This window comes from Orbicella faveolata, unplaced genomic scaffold (genome assembly GCF_042242905.1).
Source record: "Orbicella faveolata isolate gen_17 unplaced genomic scaffold, um_ofav_v1 contig_2, whole genome shotgun sequence".
Taxonomy (NCBI): Eukaryota; Metazoa; Cnidaria; class Anthozoa; order Scleractinia; family Merulinidae; genus Orbicella; species Orbicella faveolata.
This window is the reverse complement of record NW_028301547.1, coordinates 15,699,039-15,725,930: the sequence shown is the minus strand read 5'-3', so window position 1 is coordinate 15,725,930 and position 26,892 is coordinate 15,699,039. Positions and strand designations below refer to the sequence as shown.

At 38.8% G+C, this 26,892-nt stretch overlaps 2 protein-coding genes, 2 long non-coding RNA genes and 1 pseudogene across 4 annotated transcripts in view; 3 read left to right on the top strand and 2 right to left on the bottom strand.

The window, feature by feature from the left end:
• Positions 1-196: 196 nt before the first annotated feature.
• LOC149112123 (uncharacterized) lies at positions 197-19,972 on the bottom strand. The gene is made up of 5 exons (XR_016207282.1): positions 18,409-19,972; positions 17,813-17,884; positions 17,561-17,646; positions 15,545-15,657; positions 197-442 (listed from the first exon to the last, which is right to left on the bottom strand). It is a non-coding gene; the product is annotated as an uncharacterized LOC149112123 (long non-coding RNA).
• Positions 3,768-9,548, top strand: LOC110063848 (uncharacterized; annotated as a pseudogene).
• LOC149112124 (uncharacterized) lies at positions 11,762-15,546 on the top strand. Its single transcript, XM_089289861.1, has one exon. It carries the CDS (start codon positions 12,472-12,474, stop codon positions 14,092-14,094), a length of 1,623 nt encoding a protein of 540 aa, XP_089145987.1. The 5' UTR covers positions 11,762-12,471; the 3' UTR covers positions 14,095-15,546.
• A 20-nt stretch (positions 19,973-19,992) lies between the features above and the next one.
• LOC149112122 (uncharacterized) lies at positions 19,993-21,923 on the top strand. Its single transcript, XR_016207284.1, has 2 exons — positions 19,993-20,035; positions 20,866-21,923. It is a non-coding gene; the product is annotated as an uncharacterized LOC149112122 (long non-coding RNA).
• A 2,283-nt stretch (positions 21,924-24,206) lies between these two features.
• The window catches only part of LOC110044591 (protein ecdysoneless homolog), a 29,189-nt gene continuing 26,503 nt past the window's right edge, over positions 24,207-26,892 (bottom strand). Inside the window, exons 16-17 of the mRNA XM_089289858.1 lie at positions 26,008-26,117; positions 24,207-24,951 (exon numbers count right to left, since the gene is read on the bottom strand). Coding sequence (XP_089145984.1) covers positions 24,727-24,951; positions 26,008-26,117 — 335 coding nt within the window. The 3' untranslated portion in view covers positions 24,207-24,726. The remainder of the gene's footprint in view (positions 24,952-26,007; positions 26,118-26,892) is intronic.

Sequence of the window (26,892 nt, the reverse complement as noted above, 5' to 3'; positions counted from 1 at the left end):
AACTGCATCTCATTTAGGGAACTGGTCAAAACCATTATACAATCAATAACTCGTAGTTTACCTTATTACATGAAACTTTCGCGACACGCTAATTTCGCGAATTTCGCGATTTAAAAAAAATCGCGAAATTTAAGTGACACGAAAATTAAATGTCGCGAAATTAACATGACGCGAAAATTAAGTGACTCACATTAAATCAATAATTAAATTGCGACTTTATTACCACTACACACGTTTATAACAATCATTTTGAACTATTCTGTGGTAATGTTCTGGTCCTCTTCATCACTACTTCTTTCCACCTCCACTCCAGGTAGCACCTCTTTTGTACAATCCTCAAACTGTCCATTTACTGGCTCCTTGTAGTGCTGTTCCACTAGTTGCTTAAACCTTTCAATTGCTTCAACGTTCTTGTTAGAGGCCTCCATTCTTACTGTCGCCCCTGGAAAAGAAGTGCTACCGCCTGTTGATCCGTTTCAAGACATTTACGCAAACAGTTAAACAGCATTAGTCGTGAAACTAAACGGCAACATTTTCTCTTTGGAGTCTGCAGAAAGGAATTTTTAATGTACATGGATAATGAGGTCAACTGACCACTAAAAACGTGACTTGAATATTCAAGTATGAACTACAAACCGTGCCTTGTAGACACTGTGAGAACATCTTTCTTTTTACTGTTTACTTAATCAGTTGCGTTTTTGTTTATTTGGACATTGTTGATTAAGTTGTTTGATCAAATTCAGGGACATGTTAAATAACATTGACAAAGAAATAAGTGTCTCACTCAACGCGAAATTAAAGTGAGTCAAAATGAAAAATTTTCGCAAAATCGCGAAATTAAGGTGTCGCGAAATATGCGAACCTCAAAATCGCGAAATTAACGTGTCGCGAAAATTTACCAAAATAGCAGTCACAGATAAACGTCAACTATTTAGTTATGTATTAACATTTCGACCTTTTTACGGCCTATCACGACCCGACTTTCAGCTACTTTCGAGGTCATGCGGTGTCATCAACTTCCGGTCAGCTAGCTTCAAACATCTCATAGCTTCTCATCGGCGATCATCCGTTAGTCTCTCGAGCTTACTACGCAATCTAACTTCAGCTACTAAATATTGTTTGACCTTCCGTACTGGTTGATATAACACGTTATGGACGAGGAGAGAGTGGAGGAAAAGAAACGGCGAAAACGCAAATGTAAGTAAATCGTTAACTTTGTAATTATTCATACATGATTATTCATGAAGACGCCCGGGCTTATTATTCTCGTGTCTCCAGAAAAAAAGATGTATCTTGACTAGCTCTTGCTATTTGTAAGCATCGATTAAGGAGGTCTACATATGCATTTGCTTGTGTGTTTGAAAGGCTTTTACTCTAAAACTGTATTAGCTTGTATTTTAACCGCGCAATGAAAGACTAATGAAGCATCATAGTGACCGGCTGTCATGGCATGAACAAATTCGCCGACAAATTATTTTCTAGCACAGGCCACCTGTGTGAGTAACCTAGTAAAACGATAATTTCGACCGCGAAATGGATAAAAACCTAGGCTCAATACTGGAACAAGTTTGACTAGTGTTTGTAAGCTCTTGTAGACGAGCAGGCAGCACCACTGAAAATAAGCAGATGGCTGCGAAAAAACTGCATCGTTTGTTCAACCGACAGGTCTATGTGCTGAGGGAAGCTCGCCGTATGTAAAATGTGGTATAAAAGTAAAGTACTTCACGTGTCAAGTGGCTGAACATGTAAGGACGAGGAGTTCGACGCATGTTAACCCCTACTGAGCATTTTGTAAAGTTCTGGCAGGCACCCATTTATACTCCTGGGTAGACAGAGGCACTGGGAAAGGGGCGATCTGCACCGTTTACAAGGTTCTTTATAATTGGCCAAACGAAACAATACAAAAATTGACAACAGGTTAACAACACAAACAATACCCCTAGCCCAAAGAACAAAAGAGTTGCAGATTAACAAGAATGAATCAAAATAGAGGTTCTAAAGAGGTGCAGGTCAACTGCTGTGAAAGTAAAGTGTTTAGCTTGCTCTAGAAGGCGACACGGCGCACGACTCACGAATGTGAAGAAACTTACCACAAAGGACGAGGAGAACAAAACGTTGGATTACCAAACACATCGTGAGAACACTACGTAAGGTAAGTAAAGTAAATTAAAGTAAGCATGCAGTTCGTCGTTTTCTTTAAGACGTCTTATTTAGAGGTTATATCTACATTTGTATTTTCTGCGACCTCCAGAAGTTCTCCAGGTGACATAGTGCTCCTTTATTGCAAAGACCATTACAGTAAAATATTGTGTTTGTTTTGCGAAACGGTATTCTAAAATAGCTAAGAATACACCGTCTGAGACACGCCGGTATATTCCAGACTACAATCGCACGTCCTTATGCTAACCACTTATAGAATCTAAATCGAGTTACTTGAATTCTTTGACTTAACTGGCTAAAAACACAGTCCACCGACCATGTTTTCGTGCGATTTCAACATCAAAGCGTGCTCATGGTTATTGTCAGCGAAAACCTGATCAAATGAGTATGCGCGCGGGCTGAGTGAGTAAAATAAGAGAAGCAAAGGTAAAGAAAAGTAAAAGTTCCGTATTTGCCGCCGTTTGTGTAAACGCCATGCTTAATCTCAGCAACACTGACTCTGCTCGCCCAACGCGATACCTCCCCGGAGAACCTCTGCTAAAAAAGCAAATCCGAGACTCCGAGACCCTGCGAAAAAAATTCGAGACTGCGAGACCGAAAGAAACACATGAAAAACGAGACTTTGTGACTCGTCAGAAAAGCTTCCGAGATTTCGAGATCAGGTCAAAAATTTCCGAGATCCACGATTTTCTGTGTACCATTCGCCACCCCTATCAGTCTTGCTGCTTACGTTTTGTAAGTGGCCGCGGACGACTGTTGGAACACCCCAAGAAAAGTGATGTCACAGTATGTGTTTTATTCAGAGGTATGTACTATATTAGCTAAAGAAACAAACGATTCATTTATAAATCTGGTGGTAACAGACAGGTGCAATTGTATCCATAAGAATTGCAAGCACACGGGTAAGAAATACAAAGCTTGAATCATCTTGCTTATTCCACAAGTACAACGTTTCGACAGTTGATCATGACGTTTCGTCAACTGCTCGCGCTTTGTTATCGGCATTACCTGGTCTCAGACCAGGATTTCAAGAAATGCTGCGATGAGACGGTTGTTTTTAAAGTAAAGTGTACCTGTTTACATGAAATTTTCGAATATTTACGCCAAACATGATGGATGCAACTGTAACCGATTGTTTACTCAAACTTCACGTTTCAAAATTTTTATTTTTACTTAAAGACAAGCTCGGCTGTGGCCATGGGTGTTCCACAAAAGTTAAAACTGCCGATGTTGAACGAATAATGTGTGCTACAGTTGTAACCTTCAAAAAGAAACATACAGTAGGCGGAGGGAAAATCAGTTTCGGGCGATATGCACGTGCCGGTGATCGAAATAAATTTGCATAACATTAAAATGTACCAAAAGCAGCGTCTATTTTGATTTAACTGCAAATGTTTGCAAAAATTAATCATGTGGTCAATCTAAAAGGAAAAAAGAAACAGATTACAAGTATCCTTATTGACGAAAAAGGTTTCCATTCGCTTATTTTTGTTCTTGATGAAGGTAGCTGGCCAAGTTCTATGTTGGTTTCGCGAATGACAAATTTACAAAAATGTACCACACGTTTATGTCTCACCTAAGGGTATCTTTGGGCAAAATATGAGCGAGTTGCCAAATGGGTCGTTGACCGGCGTTTCTCGATCCTTACAGTCAGCCATTCTTACGTCTCCAAGCAATGACGAGTAACAGTACACTGATAGAGGTGTTTGGTCATATCGTGTTCAGTTTTACACGAGGAGTCACAGAGCACTACAACCCACAAGAACCTGAATACACGGCACAGTCTTTTGGCTACGATCTTCTACAAAGCACAGGTCGAGAATGGTATTATCATCCTGTTGATGAGCTTATTTATCAGGAGTACAGCGATAGAGAAGCCACAAGCTCGGACTATCTAGCGACCAATCACCCAGATATAACGGTTATAAACGCGTGTTCAACAGAGGAAAACGAAGAAACACAGGAAGATCAGCAAGATGAAGATAGAGCAATGGCTTGGAAGCGACTCAGACCATCCGCTCTCCGAACGGTTTGTAAATCAATGTACATTGGAGCTTTGATTTCACTACTAACGGCCATCACCATAGGCTCAGTAGATATGTTGATCTTATATTTGTGCAATAAAACTATAAACAACTGTGAATTTCATCCAAAGAAGTCCAGTCCATTAAATGTACAATGGATGAGATCAATTTCGACTGTGATCAGTTATTCTATTTTACACTTTTCGTCCGTTGTCATTGTGCTATTTCTTTTTCGTCCATATCAGTTCATGGGCGTGAAAAGGAAAGTCATCACCAACATGGCGGCTCCATACTGGTCTCTGTAAATTTGTGCAAAATATTTCGACGAATATCTGAGCTTGGGAAAACGCACAGATTTAAAAATTAGAGGAGTGTCGTCTTTATTTATCTCCTATAACATCACAATTTCTTGATTTTATCCACTAACTGGTTTTTGAATAATTTTTTTATTGTGTCAGGATTGCGTGAGAGTGCAAGCAAAGAACTGTTTTGCTAGGGTCAACATACATTAGTTTCATTCAGCTTCAATTCACTCTTGTAAAGACACATAACGCTGTTACAAGAAAATAACGAGAGAATATCGTTTAGTTCGAGATTTATCTTTATTATAATTTACGAAGTTTCTCAGAGCGTTTTACTTAGTTGTACTCGAAGAGATGCATTCGTAAACAAATCCTCTAACCTTTCTGCTCTTGTTGCTCACACGTTCTTGAGTTCGTGCTGGGATTCTGCTTGGTTCACGATCACGTCTAAAAATACGATGACGCCTCTGAAGATGCTTTTTATCAAGTTGAAGAGTTGAGAGCCCTGGTTGATGGCTCCTTTAGTATAACATGATTCTTGATAAATTCACTCAAAATGTTCGCTCGTAAATTGATCTCTCGTAAGGCTTGCAGACCGACCCGTTCCGAAAACGCTTAACGTCCTTTAGTGTTCGTCTACCTCGAACGGTGTGTTCGTTTGTATGTGATTTCATCGCCCTAGAAATCAAGGAATCCGTGCTAACTTTTCACGACGACAACTTCTGTAGATTCCATGAGCTTTACGCATGCGCAGGTGACGCATGCGCTTTAACGCCCAGACGGCGATTTGTGACTGAAAGTGGAAAAAACAGGCGAAAAAAACGGAGCCGAAATTTAAACCCAGGCCACACTGTCTGGGTAATAATCTGTTTTCAAGTTAAAATTAATTAAATGTATTTAAACAAAAGTTTCTCCATATTATTGCTTTTCTTTCCTTACTTTTTCCCCTTTATTCATTTATGCGTAATACTCTTTCACTTTTAACACATAAGTACACAACCTCTAGCGTGCCAACTATGCCTTTTAGTTCGATCCTGTTTAACTTGCTATGTGCAAAGCAGGGTTCCAGTGAATACGGGGCTCGAGAGGGTAAACAATCCTAAGAAAAAAAGCCCGAGTGTTCTGCGGCATTTTGTAATAACTACGCATTTTGTAATACCTTACGCATTTTGTAATAAAAGTTGCAGCATTTTGTAATTACCTGCAGTATTTTGTATTAAATGCAAACGACGCATTTTGTAATAAGAGCTGCAGCATTTTGTAATAAACGTCAGTCTACGCAATTTGTAATAACGTGGTGATGCAAATTGTAATAAGTCTCTTCACACGATAATTTCACCAAGCATACAGATTGGCTGGATTCCCTTCAACACCAAACCTGATGGAAAATCAGTTATTATATTATTGCAGGATTTTTTAAACTGAATATGAGTACAGTATCTGCATGGGTATTTGTACAGTAGATGCACGCGATTTTTTAGATAAGTTCTTTTTTCTCACTTTTGTCCGAGTCTTGGAATCAAGTTAGGTTCACGAAAAAGAAAGTAATAAAACGTCAACATTTGCGTGACAATGGGTGGAACTATTTCACCTGGTGGTATTCCATTCTCCATTATGAAGATTTAGGAAATTTTTAAGGAATTGAGAATTTTATTTTCCAAAATTTATACACCTCTCAGACTAAAATTATACCACATGCTTATTGAAAATATAGATTTACATAGAAGTATGTGGGTTGTTTAGCTCCCAATATCTGCTAAAAAAGAGCACTTGACAAACTATATTAAACCAGTGTTGAAGGGAATCCAGCCAATCTGTATGCTTGGTGAAATTATCGTGTGAAGAGACTTATTACAATTTGCGTCACCACGTTATTACAAATTGCGTAGACTAACGTTCATTACAAAATGCTGCAACACTTATTACAAAATGCGTCGTTTGCATTTAATAAAAAATACTGCAGGCAATTACAAAATGCTGCAACTTTTATTACAAAATGCGTAAGGTATTACAAAATGCGTAGTTATTACAAAATGCCGCAGAACACCCGAGTGGCAGCAGTTTCGTTGATTCAGTTTAGAGCCCATTAACCTGCCCAATATCAAAACATCGATTTTCCTTACTGATAGCCATATATTTCTTGTAACATTATTTCTGAGAATTAAGTGATTAATCAAGACGTTATCGCAGCTTATGATTACGTGCCCGCTTGACAATATATTGATGTTGTCAGGAGAATTTAGATTATGATAAATCTTGGAAAGTTAAAACTTGTAGCAGTAAAAGACTGTTGGAAAGTGAAATTCTCCCACCTTTGCTTTCTTTCAAACGCGCTGACAGCGAGTCCCTATCACATGACCAATAACAGAGCTATACATGAACTACGATTGCTAGAACATTTCTTTGCACCTGTAGAAAGTGAAAACGTAACAAATTAACGGATAATTAAGCTTATTTAGTTATTCTGACATCATCAAATGATTTTTCGGCTTCCCTTTCACATCTTGAGACAGAGCAGAAACGTTAGTGTACGCACGTGACTGGATAATTGGTTTCGGAGATGGTCTACAGGTAGATGGTGAGCTAAACGTGAGCAAAGACTGTATTCATGATTTATCAACACAAATAAGTAGCAGCACTCTGAGAGAGGAAATAAAAAGCATTATTACATGGCTAGGTCCGAGAGCGCGTAGGAAAAACCAAAGCCTGCGCTGTGATTGGCTAACCAAGTGGGTAAGATAAGGCTATCTTGACGGCTCGAGATTAGCTGCTGCGATACCCAAGAAATATGTGTTCTTTAAGCCAAGCAATAAAGCAATAAATGCATTATTGACAAAACTTTTACGGTCAAGATGGCTGGATATTAACCATGATCATTTTTAACGTGTTTAAGGACATCAACTGCGTCTTGCTCCTTAAACACGAAAAAAAGAGCCTGACCAATATCCAGCCATCTTGACGTCGCGCTTGGTCAAAAACCCACATTTATTGATTACAAATTCCCCTCGAAACTATGTTATCAGTTTTAAGAAGAAATTGCGTTCTTGCTAAAAGTTAGTCTCTTTCGCAGTCGTTGATCACTTAGCTCGTGCAGACTCCTAAAATAACAGACGGCCTTAGCTAGCGTTTACAAGTCGCTATCGCCTCAAAAAAAACCGTGCTCAAACGTTTCCTGGATAGTGCAATATTTCTCACCTAGATTTCTAACGCAAGACTCATGTTTGGTTCGAAACAAAGTTGAAGTTAATATTCCAAGGTTCGTAAACAAGAAGATCTAAATTCTCGTGTTACAATTGATGAAAAAGACCTTTTTGCAGCACCCAATACCAAACACCACACGTTCATAAACTCTGGAACTCATCGTTAACATCACAGTTTAGTTTTTTTTTTTTTCAGGAAACCCAAAACTATTTGTTTCAATCTCCAAGCAATAATGAGTAGAAGTAGAGGTGATAGAGGTGTTTGGTCATATCGTGTTCAGTTTTACACGAGGAGTCACAGAGCACTACAACCCACAAGAACCTGAATACACGACAGAGTCTTTTGGCTACGATCCTCTACAAAGCACAGCTCGAGAATGGTATTATCATCCTGTTGACGAACTTATTTATCAAGAATACAGCGACAGAGAAGCCACAAGCTTGGACTATCTAGCGTCTAACCACCCAGATATAAGGGTTCTAAACGCGTGCTCACCAGAGGAAAACGAAGAAACACAGGAAGATCAACAAGATGAAAATAGAGCAATGGCTTGGAAGCGACTCAGACCATCCGCTCTCCGAACGGTTTGTAAATCAATGTACATTGGAGCTTTGATTTCACTACTAACGGCCATCATCATCGGTTCAGTATACCTGTTGATCTCATACTTATGTAATAAGACTATCAACAACTGTGAATTTCATCCAAAGAAGTCCATTCCATTAATTGTACAATGGATGAAATCAATTTCTCTTGTGATAAGTTACTCTATTTTACACTTTTCGTCCTTTGTGACCATGCTATTTCTTTTTCGTCCATATCAGTTAATGGGGGTGAAAAGGAAAGTCTTCTTGGTTTGCTGCTTTGGATATTGTTTGGAAACATTTTATATCATAACTCTACAAGCCCTGCGAATATCTCACTCTAAGCCATCTTCTTTACAACTTATTCCAGACAACGTTATCATTGTCATTAGTCTATGTTTGCAAGTTTATTTTGTTACGAATCACTTCTGTATATGGCGGCCAAGGAGAACTCACGTCAAGTTTTTTTTTCAAATGACAGCTTCCCCCATTTCTCTTGTAATTCTTGCAGTTTCTGTGGCTCAAATTATTTACCCAGCGTATAAAAAACATGGCAAAGATGGTAAACTTCTTATCGCTCTCTTCTCTCCTCTCATTGGAGTCCTTCTCAAAGTAATATCGCGAGTTTGTGTTCAGTGGTTATGCTCGAAATGTATTCATCCGGGATATTCCTACGTCTTACTAACACCGCTGTATAGTTGCTCGGCGGTTCTTTTTCGAGTTTTACAAGCGGATCTTGGCAGTTTACAATCTATTGCTGTTCTTGGAATAATTCACGGTGCGGCAGAAGTCATAGAACGAAGTACCATGGTTTTCATTGATCACATTTGTGTCGTGATTTGCAAAAGAACAACAGCTCCTTGGGGAGGTTTTCGTACTCCTCGCCGTGAGAGACTAATGGCTGACATCGCTATCATGAGCATGCTGTATGAATCAACTGCTATAGTGTCTGTTAACGGATTATTGTACCTGTATCAATATATACACTTAAAAGACGATTCCCTTTTAGAACTGCTACAGTCTTTTGCTATCACAACATTACTTCAGTTCAACTAGTGATCGAGTGGTTTTTCACCAGCGTCTCTCTGGCAATCGAGACTCGCTATCAGAATATAGCTGTCATGGCTGTTTGGCGAACACGATGGAAAAGACACTTTTTAATAGCAACAACAACTGCTGCTATAGTAGCGTTATGGAGTACCAAATACCTTCTACCAATTGTACACGATCGCTTTACCAAGTTCTCAAATCAGACTTGTAAAATGCCTTTTACTTGAAGTTAGCAAAACGCTCGAACAAACCTCAGTACAGCGCAGCATAATACAATACAATACAATACAATACAATACAATACATTTGAGTTAATTCTTATCTGAAACATGTGAATTTCATCTGACCACTTGAATGATGCCCAAATTAATTTTACGTTTTAAAAATTGCCTGCCTTAAATACGGGGAGCCCTTCCCCGATGAAACGTTTTATAGACATAACAAGGCAAAGAAAGAAATACTAAATTCCGCCATCATCAACTGAACATCAAGGCTCTAAAACAATGTAATGACAAATACAAAACAACCACAACAGTGTGGGTTAGTTTAAAATCGCAATAAATGTTATTTTTCTTTTCCGAGCAAATCTGGGACGCGCGGTGACCCAGTGGTGAGTGCGCTGGACTCTGAATCCAGCGGTCTGGGTTCTAGCCCTTGCCGGGGTCTTAATGTTGTGTTCTTGGGCAAGACACTACTGTTAAAGTGCCTTTCTCCACTCAGGTGTTTAAATAGGTACCGGCGAATTTCATGCTGGAGGGTGATCGAACGATGGACTAGTTTCCCATCCAGAGGTAGGGGGAGGGGGAACAGAAATACTTCCAGTCGCTTGAAGCTAAATTTCCTTTTTCGCATACAAAAATGCTTCAAAAACACTTAAAATAGCAAGGTAATGTTTCTTCATAACCAGGTCTGGAGTTTGATGCTCAGTGCCAAAACGTAAACGAAATCTCACAAATGTCGATAAAAATGTTTCAGAACAATAAAGTTCAAATTTGTCAACAAATACTTTGATCCTCCCTCCAGCAAAAATAAAGATTTTACACCTTATTAATCCAGTAAAAAGAACACAGTCCAGGGTTTGTCCAAACTAATATCAGATTTTAGTCTACCTAGGACGATGCTAGCAAAGTGTTCACATCGAGAACATCAGTTGGTAGTGAAACATTTGCAAAGTGATTGATGGTATCCTGTGTTTGAATTCCCGATTAGCGCTAATAGGTGTGATTCAAAATGAGTTTTGCAGGTTCTGTCAGGTCTCCCCTGTCACTGTGCTTATTCTTTATCTTTTTGATATTACTTAGAAAACTACTGGTTAAGAATAAATAAAAAACAAAGGACGCTTGAATATAAAACTATCATACTTGGAATATTAGATAAGAAATCTGACCCTATTATATTACGTTATAACTTCCTCAATATAGAGTAATTCAGTAATTGTATTTTTTGCAAGTAATAGAAGTATTTAAATGTAAGGAGAGTATTGTATTGTTAGCAGTGTAAGTAGCCCATATAGTAAGTAAGTATTCGTCTGTAAGTAGAGTATTGTACTGAATGCCAGTGGAGTAAGAGACCTGCATTCTAAGTAATGTAAGTAATTATGCGGAGCGCAATTAAAAAAAAATACAAATCAAAGAAGTGTTTAAATATATCGTTTAATCATAAAAATTACAATTTCCTCGATTTTGATGGTTAAAAAACTCCTATTTTCCACTAATTCACTAGCCAAGTTGTTATCGATTAGTTTGTTATTGGACAGTTTGTTATCGGACAGTTCAATGAGCCAATCACATTCAAAGTTGTACTTAAAATCAACCAATCACATTCAAAGTTGTAGTTACGTGCGTACGTGCGCGCGCGCTTGCTTTTGTGGTTTTGACGCCTAATTGCCAGTAGGAGGCGCGGTGGTCTTAGAATGTTTACTTCTCCTTTGTAGGTATTTTGATGCAAATTTTCCCTTTCTTTCATAACTTGGCTATTCTTCTTTTCTCGGAAATTGTAATTTTTGTGATTAATTGGTAATGAGACTTCGTGTCGTCCAATTCGGTCTGTAATCATACTCGTGATGAACAAATCGGACTCCCGCTGCGCGGTCATCTGATTTTGTTATCACTCTTATGATACCAGACCGAGTTGAACTCTACTCAGTCGTATTACCATTATTTAACTTCCGGCTTTTTTTTCCATTAGCTTTTCGCCGTTACTTATTTCTGCGTAATATCCTTTCACTTTTTACACAAAACCTATAAAGCCAATTACACCTTTAGGCATGATTCTTTTTTGCTTGATATGTGCAAAGCAAAGCTCCCGTTGTTTCGTTTTGTTCTTCCCTAGAACTTTAGGAAGTGAGTACGGGGTTCGCGAAGAGAAACAATCCTAGTTGGTTTATCGACAGAAGTAAGAAGCAATACCCTGATGGAGGTAAAAAAAACATTTTTAAATGGCTGGCTCCACGAGCACCGAGGTAAAAAGAACCAAATCCGGCGCAGTGATTGGCTAACCAAGCAGACAGATGACACCATCTTGTGCGCACTGAATTACCCGCTGTGTACCGCAAGAAAATGCTGTTCTTCATGCTATCTAATAAATCTTTTATTAAGGAAGTGTGTCCCTTCATGGCAGCTCGATATTCAGTATTTAATAACGTCGAAGGCGTCTCGATCCATAAACAAGAAAAAAACAGATCTTGGCCGTTATCCAGCCATCTCGGCCCCACGATTGGTCAGCAACCCATAATTATTGAGTCCAAATTCCTTTCGAAACTATGTTACCATCTTATGCCTTAGTCTCCTTCGCAGTCGTTTTTTGTGTCGTGCAGACTCCTAACATAGTACACCGCTTTAGTTTCCGTTCATAAGGCGATATTCAGGAACAAAAAACCGCTCAAACGTTTGCTGGATTGTAAAAAAATATTTCTCGCCTACATATGTATCGCAAGACTAGGGCTTGGTTAGAAACAAAGCGGAAATCAACATTTCAAGGTTCGTAAGCAGGATCTTTATTTCCGTGTTAAAACCAATTAAAAACACCTTTCTGGAGCAGATAATGCCATACAACACAAGACGTTGTTAAAAGCTGGAACTCATCGTTAATATCACAGTTTGATATTTCTTGAGGAAACCTCAAACTATTCGTTTAGGTCTCCAAGCAATAATGAGTAGCAGTACACTGATGGAGGTGTTTGGTCATATCGTGTTCAGTTTTACACGAGGAGTCACAGAGCACTACAACCCACAAGAACCTGAATACACGGCACAGTCTTTTGGCTACGATCCTCTACAAAGCACAGCTCGAGAATGGTATTATCATCCTGTTGACGAGCTTATCTATCAGGAGTACAGCGACAGAGAAGCCACAAGCTCGGACTATCTAGGGACAAACCACCCAGATATAAGGGTTATAAACGCGTGTTCAACAGAGGAAAACGAAGAAACACAGGAAGATCAACAAGATGAAAATAGAGCAATGGCTTGGAAGCGACTCAGACCATCCGCTCTCCGTACAGTTTGTAAATCAATGTACATTGGAGCTTTGATTTCACTACTAACGGCCATCATCATAGGCTCAGTAGATATGTTGATCTTATATTTGTGCAATAAAACTATAAACAACTGTGAATTTCATCCAACGAAGTCCATTCCATTAAATGTACAATGGATGAGATCAGTTTCGACTGTGATCAGTTATTCTATTTTACACTTTTCGTCCATTATCATTGTGCTATTTCTTTTTCGTCCATATCAGTTCATGGGCGTGAAAAGGAAATTAATGTCGGTTTCCTGTTTTGGATCTTCTTTGCAAGCATTTTATATCATAGCTCTACAAGCCTTAGGAATATCTCATTCCAAGCCATCTTCTCTACAACTGATTCCAAGCAACGTTATTGCTGTTGCAAGTCTATGTTTACAAGTTTATTTTGTAACGAATCACTTTTGTATACGACGAACAACAAGAAGTCACGTCAAGTTTTTCTTTCAAATGACAGTTGCCCTCATTTCTTGTTTAATTCTTGCCATTGCTGTGGGTAAAATGATTTACCCAGTGTATAACAAACAAGGCAAGGATGGTAAACTTCTAATCGCACTTTTCTCTCCTCTCATTGGAGTCCTTCTCAAAGTAATATCGCGAGTTTGTGTTCAGCAGTTATGCTCGAAATGTATTCATCCGGGATATTCCTATGTCTTACTAACACCGCTGTATTGTTGCTCAGCGGTTATGTTTCGAGTTTTACAAGCGGATCTTGGTAGTTTGCAATCTATTGCTGTTCTTGGAATAATTCACGGCGCTGCAGAAGTCTTAGAACGAAGTACTATGGTTGTGATTGATCACATTTGTCATGTGATCTGCAAAAGAACAACAGCTCCTTGGGGAGGTTTTCGTACTCCTCGCCGTGAGAGACTAATGGCTGATATCGTTATCATGAGCATGTTGTATGAATCAACTGCTATAGTGTCTGTTAACGGATTATTGTACTTGTATCAGTTTATTTACTCAAAAGACGATTCTGTTTTAGAACTGCTACAGTCTTTTGCTATCACAACTTCAGTTCAACTAGTGATCGAGTGGTTTTTCACCAGCGTCTCTCTAGCGATCGAGACTCGCTATCAGAATATAGCTGTCATGGCTGTTTGGCGAATACGATGGAAAAGACACATTTTAGGAGCAACAATAACTGCTGCTTTAGTAGCGTTATGGAGTACCAAATACCTTTTACCGATTGTACACGATCGCCTTAACAAATTCTCAAATCAGACTTGTAAAATGCCTTTTACTTGAAGTTAGAAAAACAGTCGAACAAAACCTTAGTACAGTGCAGCAGAAAACATTTTACTTAATTGATGTCTGAAAAACGTGAATTTCACCTGGATAGGCCTTCTCGTCTGAAACATTTCATTCAAGTGTAAATGACAATATGGCTTGTTTAAACTTCTAAACATAACAAGGTGAAGAAAACTTGAAAACTGAGTTCCGCCATCATCAGATGAACGTCAACACTGGATTGCAACGTCGCGAAAACGTTACTGGCCAAAACACAATAAAACTTCAGGTATTCTGTTCATAAGAAGAAGGAAACCGATGACTAAGCGAACGCTACCTTAATATGTATGTTCAGTGGTTTCTAATTTTTCTACAGGAAATGTATGGAGAAAATTAAGGGGAGCTCTAATGAACGGTAATAGAAGTTCAATTTGAAATAATGATAAAACATGGTATTTCACGTGTTTGTTCATAAGTAACAAAGGATAGGAAGCCTAGCAAACTTCAAAGGAGCAAAGTTTCCAAGATTTTTGTCGCAAGGTACACGACTGAGCACAATCTTTTGTTTTCTGCAAATACACTACGCATTCATATCGTCACCGAAACCTTTTTATTATTGTGCTTTATGCTTGGTTAAAACCAGAGAAGCGAACAAAATTATGTAACAAAGAACTCTGTTGGGCTTCATAACCATTCCCCTGTTTTAACCATGGTTTGTTATGTTACTTATAAAAGTTGTTTGGTGCTTCTACTTGGCAGCGCGGCCGAGTGGTTAAGGGCGCTGGTGTTGTAATCAGGAGGTCCCGGCTTCCAGGCCTCCGTCCTGCCACAAGCGGGACTTGTTTCTCGGTAGTCCCGAGTTCAATCCTCGGTCACGCTTTGTAGATAGCCAACTGGTCTGCCTCCTCTCAGTTGGCGGGATTTTTAACTATGTTACGTTTATTTGAAATATTTGTTTCCTTCGGTTTCAGTGGCATGCCTGTAAACTAGCTAAGCTTAGTGATTGTATAGCTAAGTGCATGACCACTTTAAATAAGATTTACATTACATTACATTGGTTTTTTTAAATACTTTACGTTTGTAATTGTTTGTTTTGGAATCAGCGCGGCCTTGTGGTTAGGGCGCTGGGTTTGTAATCAGGATGGTCCCAGGTTCAAATCCTCCTCCCTGCCCCTGGATAGGTTTGTGGTTGGTGGTCCCAGATTCAACTCTTCCACGCTTTGTAAATAGCCAACTGGTCAGCTTCCCGCCAGTTAGGTTTTTAAACAAGTTTCTGTTTAATTTACAATATTTGTTTGCTTGTTTCGGTGTCTTCAATTAGTACAGTAGTGCTTGACACTTCGACACTTAAATAACGTGACTTATTTTATTTTTAGTTTTTGTTTCCCTATTAATCACATAAAATTGTACATTAAATGTAAGGAGAAAAATAAAAATTTAAGAGTATACTAAACGAAATTTTTCTTACCATCTTCAGGGAGTAGTTTTTCTTCTTTCATCTTTTCCACATCTATTTTAGCATCTTTCAGCATCGTCAAAATAATCAGTCCTGGGTCAGACTTGAAGTTACATAAACAACAACTTGAAGCAAACAGAATTATGTTTTATTTAAGCAAGAAAGCCCAGACTAAAGCACTGAAGCGTTAATAATTAATAATTGCTGCGGAGCGAGCGGAGCGAGCAAGCAGCAACATAATCAGGATTTAAGAAGAATATATAGAAGGGAGCACGAATTCTCGAATTCATCACTTTTTACCAGAATGCATTGCATTTAACCAGAGTGCACTGCGCCAATTTTTACCAGAGTGCGTTGCGCCACGAACACCACGAGGACGTCGTGCCGTCGTCCTTTTCGCGTGTATTCGAGTGAGAAAGGTTAGTGGTTATGTTTTGCTCTGATTTACCTGTAAAACGATGTGAAGGAGATTGTGCCTGACTTTCACAACTCTTGCTTTTGTTCTTAATGCATGCAGTACGTGAAAGTTTGTAAATCTGGGCGATACATTTTTAAACTTAGCAGTTTCGCCTCCTTGGCCGTGTAGAATAATTAAAACAAACGAAAACCGTAGAACACGCTAATTTCATATATGCTGTAATCTATTCCTTTTCATCCAAAAATGAATTTAAGCTAAAGCTTTAGCATTTTCACACATCGCGATGGACGCGTCCTCGACACAGTCTGTCAACATCTTAGAGACATTTAATGCGTATCAGTACAGAAATTGTAAGTTAAATTTCTGGTCCTACAATTTACACATCTTTCGATTTTCGCGATCTGGTAAAGGGGAGGTTGATGTGTATCGTTTTATGTCCAAACATAGTTCAGATCAGCATGTGCTTTTTCAGTTGTCACGATCCCTTGTCACACCTCGCCATCGATACGTCATCATGCATGAAGTTGTAGATGAATCACTGCCTAAAATATGTCACTACCAAAAGAATGTGCCGCAGCATTTTCATGTTTTAGATACCTTAGTAATAATAATAAACGAATTTTTAAACAGGATTAACCCATGAGTACTTGAAAGTACTGTTATCATAGGGTCCTGCAAGATTTTAAAAATTAAAAAGGTAAAAATACAGACATTTTTAAAATTTTAAAGAGGCAAAAGTATAAGGGAAAAACATATAAAAGCTTACGAATAAGAATTGCAAATAAAAATGTTCGTGGGCCTTTTGCCTAAATAAAAGCCTAGAGTTCAGATTTCTTATGTCCGACGATAAACTGTTAAAAACCGAGGCTCCTAAGGTTAGGGTTGGTCATAAACAGACGAACTTCAGTTGCAACCACCTCTTCTCAGTGACCACTTTTCCAATATACCAAAAGTTTCCAAGTCAAATCACTATATTTGGAACCTCTTGTAAGCGACCACCTCTCGTAAGTGACCGCAACCACTTTTAGAGCTAAAAGCGGTTTGAAATTTTCATTTGTTTTTAACCTACCGTAAGCGACCACTTGACAGATAATAGAGGGGAAATTGGATAATAAGGTGTTGTAACATTATCGTATTCCTAGGTAATACAAGAGACAGAAATTTCTCAGTGGGTAGAACTGGATTTTTTTTTCTCGAAATTGACTTTTCACGTGAATAAAACATTGCAACGGCATTGATGTATGGGGTCTCGGCAGTTTCAATGTTCTAAGGAGGCAAAATTTTGATTCAATATGGTCTAAACTCTCGTAAGCGACCACACCTAGGCTTGACATTTTGGGTGGACGCTCACGGGAGGTTCGACTGTATTTGCGTTTACCTATGAGGTCTTGTCTTCAAGACGTGGAAGGAAAAAAGTTATCTTCTTGACAACACCCTATTTTCTTTTGTACAAAGATTTGCCAAAAACAATTCACCATAAGTATTTAGAGTGATTCCATAAAGTGCTCCGTACTGCAAAATTCGGAACACTCAGGGAATAATCAGAACTGCTACATAACACTTAACAGCCTGTAAAGAGTGGCTTAGCGATATGAAAGTTGTTCACCAACCTGTTTTCACCTGCAAAAGTTTCGCTGAATTGATGCTTTGCCTTCTTAAGAAGATCTTGGTGCAGTCTTGAGCCTTCAACTTCATTCTGAAAGAGAAGAACAGAAACAAAACGAGGTCACATACAAACCAAACATGAATCCGCTAAAAGAAAAAGAGCGAAAACCAGGGAAAGTTCGAAAATAAATCTGGTCACATTCAGTGAAAAGCTTACAAGAAAAGCGAAGAAGTATTAACGAGGGTTAAACGTTTACCTTGAAATAACCTTGCTCGGTCAGACAAGCTAAGAATTTCTCCCACCTTGGTCCCTTAGGATCACTTTCTACCTATATTGTACATGTAATTAGTAAATAGAAAGTTCAGTTATTAGATATCTAACTATGAACTGCAGAAGGAAGGCAAACTGACTCCCACCCTGTAAATCACATGCAAGCGCTTTGCTTGAACATTGTCACACAATGTGCAATGTTTTACGTAACAAGTATATCCTTGCGTACTGGTCCATAGAAGTTACACAATATTTTTTCTAAACGAAAGAACCTGAAAAACTCAGCGAGCAAACAGTAGAGAACGAAGAACCCTAAGAGTGATAGCAGAAATCGTTCTTGCCACAAATTTGGATAGGTTTGACATGTTAGATGCCAAGTATGAGCCAGGCAACTTGTACCATACCTACATGTATACTAAACAGTGCCTTTGTATCCTTGAGTCTGTGATAATTGAACTTGTTTTGGCACAGATTTACCATGTAACAGCTAAGCTAAGGTCTCTTGGTTTCTGTCACTCTAAGAGGTACTCATTAAACAGTAGGTCCGCAATGCATATTTGCATAATTTTTCAGAAAACTGACCTCAACGCTTCTGTGCACTATAATCAGGTGCGCAGAGGCCACAAGCTGTCTAAAATAAATAGCCGTCACTGCCTAAGTAGTAAAAGTAAGTAAAAGCTTTATTAATGTACATGTGTCAATGTATTTAGCTTTCATAACTAACTGGGGACACAACAAAAAAAAAATTAAAATTATTTACAAATAAGGAATAATAGTAAAAATGTATATACAATTAAAATACGTAGCATGTATAAATTGGACAATAAAACAATGGGTACGAATTGCAAAGGTTACAGCAGCTATTGTTGTTGTTTAAGAGTGCCGTTGGGTCTTTTTTTCCTATTGTTCTTTTTGGCTGAACAGAGGCAGGGTGTGCTCATAGGAACTAGCCTTGTCGTCTTTTGGCAGGAAGAAGTTGAACTGATGTGCCATGTGCTGTTTTATTGTTCATGTACATGTAGACTGTGCATGGAGCACTAAAACAGCACACTAAGATCTATTTCTAATTCGCAGTTGCCTTTAAGGGAGATCTGATCATGACGGAACACTCCTGACCACTCACACCACAACATTTATTTAGATACCTTTAACTATACTTCTTTGTTCCATTTCGACTACACAAGATCTAAAATTCACAAGTCTTCAAGCGAAATGAAAATGTATTAAAACTTCATTTGTGATGAGAATAATTATTTAAATCTTCACCAATTACTTGGTAGTTATCATTACTGCGTCTCTCAATAACACACAGTCAAACAGCAGTTCACTTTTTCTTGATATCAATCGTTTTAGTGGACCTCTCAAGAAAGAGAAACTATTTAACGGTTTCAAAGGCCACATCTGGGCCACATCTGTTGGTTGTGATTGATTGGATTACATTAAACCCGATTAAAAGATTTTAAACACAGTGGCGGATCCAGACTTTGAGCTAAGGGAAGAGCCCGGTTTAGTTTTACTTGCTCTGCCGGCTTTTCTTCCTTCAGTCATTTCCTCTTTTTTCACCCAAAATAAGGGTCCGGGCCCCTCCCCTAGATCCGCCACTGAAACATGCATCGATCTTTTGTCCAGATCCAGCATAATATCAATATTTCTAGAAGAGAGATAAAGCTTACCTTACTTTTCATCCTGTGCTTTATAAACTTTCATTCAGATACAGGACAACAGCAATTGCAGCAAACCATAAAACACGCAACGCTGGGACATTCACCAGAGCTGAACTCTCGATTTTCTTATCGTAACTAAAGCAACCAGAGCCACTCGTGTCTGGAAAACGTCTTCGCTTGACAAAACTCTTTTCCAGATTTGAACAGCCCTTTGATCTTCATTCCCTTGAATTCTGTTAGTTTTGCGTCATCGCAGGCGGCGAACCATTTGTCACAAAAAGCCTCGCACACGGTCAATCTCTCGTCATTGTAGAATAAATTCTGGTCTGCTGCACAGACGCAACACGATACACGAATGAAGAAATTTGTGTATTGTAAACATTTGTCGCTCGCTCCAAGCGATGGACTGGAAGAACTTGCGGAAATATAGGGTCTAGTTCGGTTTGAAGACAGCAAGCGTTTTCTCTGTACCAGGTACAGTTTTTGAGTTATTTTTTTGTAAAAAAAATACCTCTTAGTCGGCGCGTCGGGTATGTTATGGACGGGTCAATGGGTGAGTGAGTGAGTGAGTGAGTGAGTGAGAGATGTATGTATGTCACACCAATCAGATTGGATCTACTATGAACAGCCAATCAAATTTCTTGTTGTAAAGGTAAATGGTATGTGAGAAACACAAGGTATCTGTAAACACAAGGACTTTGGTGGTTGAAAAATAAAGAGTGACGTGTATGTTGCCGGTTTGTGATTTTTAGTCCGGTTTGGAGGAGAGTGTGACAGTTACATACGTACATTGGGTTGTTTTAGAGTGCATAATTTTCAGTGTAATGGTTGCTAGTTATGAACGAGATGAGTCTTGAGTTTTGAAACAGTTCATGAGTTAGAAGTAGGTAAATGGCACGAGATATTTTTAATTACAAAGGGTAACTTGATACTTTTGTTTTTCACAAGGAGTTAATTCAATTAGAGGTCACGAATCGTCGGTTCTAGTTCTTAGGACATGTTTTAGAGGAGACAAGACTATTTAGATTTGAAGCATTTCTAACGTTTACAATAGTAAGTGCAGGTAACGATTGTTTTGTTCTTATTGCATGCAAATATAACGAGACATTTTTATTTTTTACTCACAATGGGTAATTTGACACTTGTTTTTCACAAGGTAGTAAATTCAATTAGAGCTGGCGAATCGTCACCACTTGTTCCCACGAGATGTTTGCTATTTTTAGTTACAAATGGTAACTCTACACTTTTGTTTTTCATATGGGAGTAAATTCAATTAGAGCTTACAAGTTATCGGCTATTGTTCCCAGGATATTAAACAAAAAAGAAGCTTTCATTTCTAGAGTGTTTTTACGTCTCTGCAGTAGCAGTTTAATAGGTCAATGGGTGAGTGAGTGAGTGAGTGAGTGAGTGAGTGAGTGAGTGAGAGATGTATGTATGTCACACCAATCAGATTGGATCTACTATAAACAGCCAATCAAATTTCTTGTTGTAAAGGTAAATGGTATGTGAGAAGATCTGATTCCGATAAAGTTCAGAACAGCCGTATTCATTCTTCTATAAAAGAGGAGGAAGTATTCATATATTGGGTTTACTTCGACATTTTCTGTGGGTTAGGCTGAGGATTTTAGTTAAATGAACGAGATGAGCCTTGAGGTTTGAAACAGTTCGTGAGTTCGTAGTATGCAAATGCAACGAGATATTTTTATTTTTAGTTAAAGGTAACTTGATACTTTTGTTTTTCACGAGGAGCAAATTCAATTAGCGGTCACGAATCGTCGCTTCTAGTTCTTAGGACATGTTTTAGAGGGGACGAGACTTTAGATTTGAAACAGTTCTAACGTTTACATTAGTAAGTGCGGGTAACGATTGTTTTGTTTTTGTTGCATGCAAATATAACAAGATATTTTTGTTTTTTAGTTACTAAGTGTAATGTGACACTCTTGTTTTTCACAAGGGAGTAAATTCAATTAGAGCGGACGAATCGTCACCACTCTTTCCCACGAGATGTTTGCTATCTTTAGTAACAAATGGTAACTTAACACTTTTGTTTTTTATATGCGAGTAAATTCAATTAGAGCTGACAAGTTATCGGCTATTGTTTCCAGGATATTAAACAAAAAAGCTTTCATTTCTGGACGGTTTATACGTCTCTGCAGTAGCAGTTTAATAGTTTTATTTGATGACATTCATTTCAGTCCGATATTTTTTAAGGTAAAAAGTATGAAAACTGTTCAAATGTTCTTTGAAGACTGCGCGGCACCAAGTTAAAGTGCAATTTAATTAAATCAGACTTTCAACGTGTCAGAGGTTTTTTCTCTTTCTTTCTATTTTCGGTGAAGTTGTGTTGTGTTGTGTTGTGTGAAAAGGTAAACTTACGTCTCGTATAAAATGCGAAAAAGTCCCTAAATTAACTTGAGTATTTTTGAGCAAAAATTCCTTTTGGGGTTTGGAAGGGTTGTGTGATCGGTGAGTGAGGGAGTTATGCATGTGCGCGTGTCACACCGGGTTGTATCAAAGAACGAATCAAATTGCCTGTTAGAAAATAAGATGGTATCTACATTAATCTGGAGACATGTCAGATTACTGTAGTTTGTTCAGTCAAACATTTTATGGCTTACTATTTAGCTATCTTACCATGACCGATGTAACATCGCAACCAAAGAAAAAATGTCAAATTAACCAAATCATTACTGTGCCATGAATGCTCCTATCTCCGACACTTCACACAAAAAAATAACTCTTGTACGCCTTGCGTGCCTATGTTTGAGGACTGGTCGAGGTGCCGGAGCTCGATTTTTGAAATAAGGACAGTAGTTTTCAGTCGTGGTAATCTCCGTTACCTCACCGCCATTGGCGATTGTAACAATAAAGAGGGGGGTGAATAGGGGTATGCAAATCCGCCAATCCGTACCTTTTTTTTGGCCAAATGCATCGATCCGCCAATATTTTTGTTCAAATCCGAAGCCACAACCACATCCGGAAACCGAAATGTAAAAGTTCAAAGGTAAACTGGTAAATGTGAATGCTACTGTTAATTTCGCACAAATAGTAAAGAATAAATAATTTGGATGAACTCATTAACATACCCACCAAGGCTGAAGAAAGATCTATGATCCAAATTTCGTTTAGAACCCAAGATCCGAACATTAAGACGGGCACAATCCGGAATCTGAGCCAAAATTCACAGCTAATCCACGATCCACTGTGTTTTCAAAATCCACGAAACCGCTCGATTTACCGCAAAACTCCGCAATCCGTACGCTTTTTCAGGCAAAATCCGTCGATCCGAAAACCAATTCACCCACTCTAATAAAGAGCACGAAAATCACGGACATTCTTGAAAATTTGTCCATATTTTCGAACGTTACGGATATTTTGTAAAGGTCACATCCGAGGCTAATTTTATGGAATACAATACTCCTTGTCGTAAAATATAAATTTATGTTTTCTTTTTTTTTTCAATATTCAACCTCATCGGCAAAAGTAAACAGATAAAAGATGTAAATACTGTTAACTAAATAGGACGGGAAGAGGTATCACCACGGTATGATTATCACCCGAAGTCAGGAAATTTGGATAAAACATCATCCTAAAAGAAAATCTATAAAAAGGATGAAATTATATTTAGAAAGGAAAAAATTTAGAACTCACACAGGATATAAGATCGAGACATGGGAGAGGGAAAGTGACGGGTGTATCGAAAACAGGAAATGTAATGCTTGGAATAAATCAGAATACTGAGTAATAATCCAGAGATCGGGATGTGGAAACCAATTATATTCTCAGAATATAGCTCAACGTAATAGGTATTTACTTTCTTTAACCTCTTTTCCCAAATGAAGAGATTGAAAAAAAAAATTTTACCATCATAAGAACCTCCGAAAGGCTGAAATTAGACAAAACTCTGTTTTCTGCATTTGTTCATTTGTCACGTTTGTCAGGTACCTCAAAATGACCGAGAGTTGGCTGGTTGGAGATCTCGTTGCACCAGCATTCGTCTGAATCCAAACTCCTGAGGGTGACCTAAAATAAGTACAAGAACAATTTGGATGTGTTTCGGAGAAATTTACCGCAATATGGAAAAAAGTGAATACGTATTTGAGGAACATTTTCAACCTCATATCTGTAAAACTTGACAATTTCAGCCTCAACCTGCCAAACAGACCTTCTTATTAATGAAAAAGCTGTATGGGATAACGGGTTCTCCGCAAAATATGGAAAGAGCGTGCGGTAGTGAAAAACTTTCTCGCTGCCTCTTTGAGCTATCACCGGGAAAACATTCACGTCATGAATGAATATCATTGTTAATCGACTTCATTTTCGAATTTTAACGATGCTTTTTTAAAAGTAGTCTACACTACCAGTGCAGGCGTGGTTTGACTGAAAAACGTCCCAACTAGTGTCAAAATTCAGAAAAAAAAAAGAAATTATTTGTCGACTTCCATTTGCACTTGTACATCAGGTGAGTAGTTTGAAGTAACTCATGTAAGCAGTTTCTTTTTTGGATGGATTTATTGATAATTCAAGCAAAAGTAAACAGAGTCCAGTGGCAGATCTAGGGGAGGGGTAAGAAAAGAAGAAATCACAGAAGTATGAAAAGCCGGCAGGGCAAGCAAAACAAAATGGGGACCCCCCTAGCTCAAGGTCTGGATCCGCCACTGGAGTCAACAACAACCTGGCGTTTACCGTTTGCCGTAGAACATGACGCTTAATAAGTCGCATTATTCTCGCATTTTTAATGGTTCTTGCTCATGATCAATTGCAGGACAGAGGTATAGATAACGTCATTAACAACAACATGCTGCCGTGTGTCTGTTCAGTAATTGATTACAGATGATCTCAAAATGTGGTAGGAACATTAGTGACACACTCGGACACCGCCTTGAGCGCCACTTTCTTGTTCTAACCACATTTTTGACGTCATTTGTGATCAGATACTGAACAGACGCACGGCAACATGGAATGTGCAATCCGTTGGAACATGGGTACCACAACGGTCATGTAAGAAATCTCCTTTTATCCCAACTCGAATAGAACTGGATCAACTGAAAGTGTATCGCATGTGTCGATTTCCCGGGGCTTTCCAAATTTGTTCTTCTTACCCGCCTCACCTGGCTACATAGCCATACGAGTTTTAATTGTTTTTGCTCTTCGCTTTGAGCCCGTGTCCTCGTCCGCATTCAATAGCAAACCGAGAACGTAATTTCGGTGAATCAATCCTGGCCCTGGCCTTTAGCTAAGTTGAATCCGTTAGGTCTGTGTTAGGCGGCAACCACACTCCCATAGAATTCAGGATATTTGACGCGGGTCCCGCGAGTCCTTGCTGTGTAGAGAATGATTCCAGGATATTTTTCACAAGATTGAAGTCTACATCAACTGGAGTATCCTCTGCAGAATCCTCTTGACATTCACTTGTCAGGTTGTTTTGGTTGTGGCCAGTTCCTTGAGGTAGGTTCCCTCTCTAAAGTACAACAAAACAGAGCAAATACTTAACTGGGCCAACTATAGCAGGAGAAATGTTTTACAGAATTTGCAACAGGAATTTTCATTGAGGCAGTAATGAAAGCGGTTTTGCTAGCCAATCCAGTCTAATGACATCTTAATCTGTGTACGGTGAACTAAAAAAGTATATTTTCATCAGCTATAAGAACGCTCTGAAATGAAAATGTTCTTCACAGTTTAAGGAAACTTAGTTACGTGATTCAAACCTACGCGGGATTCAAACGGGATTCAAACCCACGCGGCCAACAAACTGAGCTACATGAAGCCGCTAGGGCCTCTAACAAACATTTGCCAACCACTTCCAGTGGCCAAACCCTTCACCCAGCGGAACACATAATGACCCTGATGGAATTCGCTTGTTCAATTCTTATTCGGATTTATTATTCTTTTTCTCTTTCACTGACTTTCATCAGGAGCTAAAAATGTACTGTTTTGCTCATCTCATGCAGCGTCCACACTACGCCGGAGAAATTTGAAAACGCAGCTTTCTTTGTATGGTTAGGCCTACTGTCCACACCAATCCGTCACCAATAAGGAGCTTTTCGAAAATGCTCCACGAATCGGAGGAATTTGAAAACTCCAGCGTTTCGTTTTCGTGCGGACGGAAAACATATCGAAAACAGAGCTTTTCGAAAACGATGGCGTCACGATAATCGTGTGATTTCCCTGACCGAGTTTTCCTCGAACACAAATCCAAAATAACCGGTGATTGTTACGTTTTCAAATTCCTCCGGCGTAGTATATGGTTGACGGGGTCTCAACAACAGGTCCAAAATGTTCACCAATCACAGTAAAGCATTGAAAACTCAGCCAATCAAATGCAAACCAATTCTAACCAAGTTCTGGCGAGCGCATTTCCGGCGCTTTCCAGTGGCTACAGCTCCGGCTACACGTTCTTGCCTCGAGTTTGATTGGTTTGTGCACAATTTGGCTCCTTGAGGACTGGCTGTAGTTTCAGCTTTACGAGTCCACAAGACAGAAGAACAGCAATACTTGAGATTAAAAACATATTTACCTTTTCAAAACTCTCTCCTATAGATGTCTGCGCTAATTCCTCATCCATTTGATCCATGTACGACTTCATTTCCTTGTCGTTGGCGGTTGACAAATTACTTGCTTTAACTCCTAACGACAGTGAAACATCACTTTTCAACTTAGCGTTAGCTGAAAACCTGCTTGCAAAAACCGCTATTTAAGTCAGAAAAGGCAGGTATATGAATAAGAAGTACTTTATTTACATCTGAGATGTTATTTGATCGCACATATTTATACAGTAATTAAAAGCTAGGTTGGGTAGGGAAAAGAAACAAAAACAAACTGACAAACAAGGTGCAGGAGACACATTTTAAGTAAAGGTACGTTCAGAAACAGGCCGTACTTGTTCCTGGTCCCGTTAATGTGTACACCTTGTCAAAATCGTCCGCGTTTGTAGGTTTTCCGGCGCGAAGAAATGAATTAATCTGATGAATTGCGCGTAAGCACAAACTCTCCACTTTAATCATTACAGCCACTAGCTCTCAATTCATGTGGGCTCTGCTTTCGGATTGCGTCCGCGTTTATCTGTCTAACTATAACTAGTAGTAGTAATCAGAGATAAGTGAAGTGCATTCGATACCCGGGGGAGGAAGGGGGTACTCTAGGAATTTGTCCATAGGATGTGTTGCTAGGAACATGAAATTTTTGGGTTATAGTACAGGATAGTCAGTTAGTATTTGGACACCTGATTGTAGGTTGGGTACCAGAAATACCTTCCCTAATAACATTCCATAGTATATTTAACTAGTGAGACAATCTCAGATAGTGCAGAGCGCAATTGATAGCTCTGGTACAGTAGTCCCATAAGTACTCACCCCTACTCGGTTCACTTCCGGTTTGTGTCTATCTTGGTAGTCTGCTACGG

Coding starts and splice junctions, on each gene's coding strand:
- LOC149112124 (XM_089289861.1), top strand. CDS start 12,472: ATGAGTAGCAGTACACTGATGGAGGTGTTTGGTCATATCGTGTTCAGT.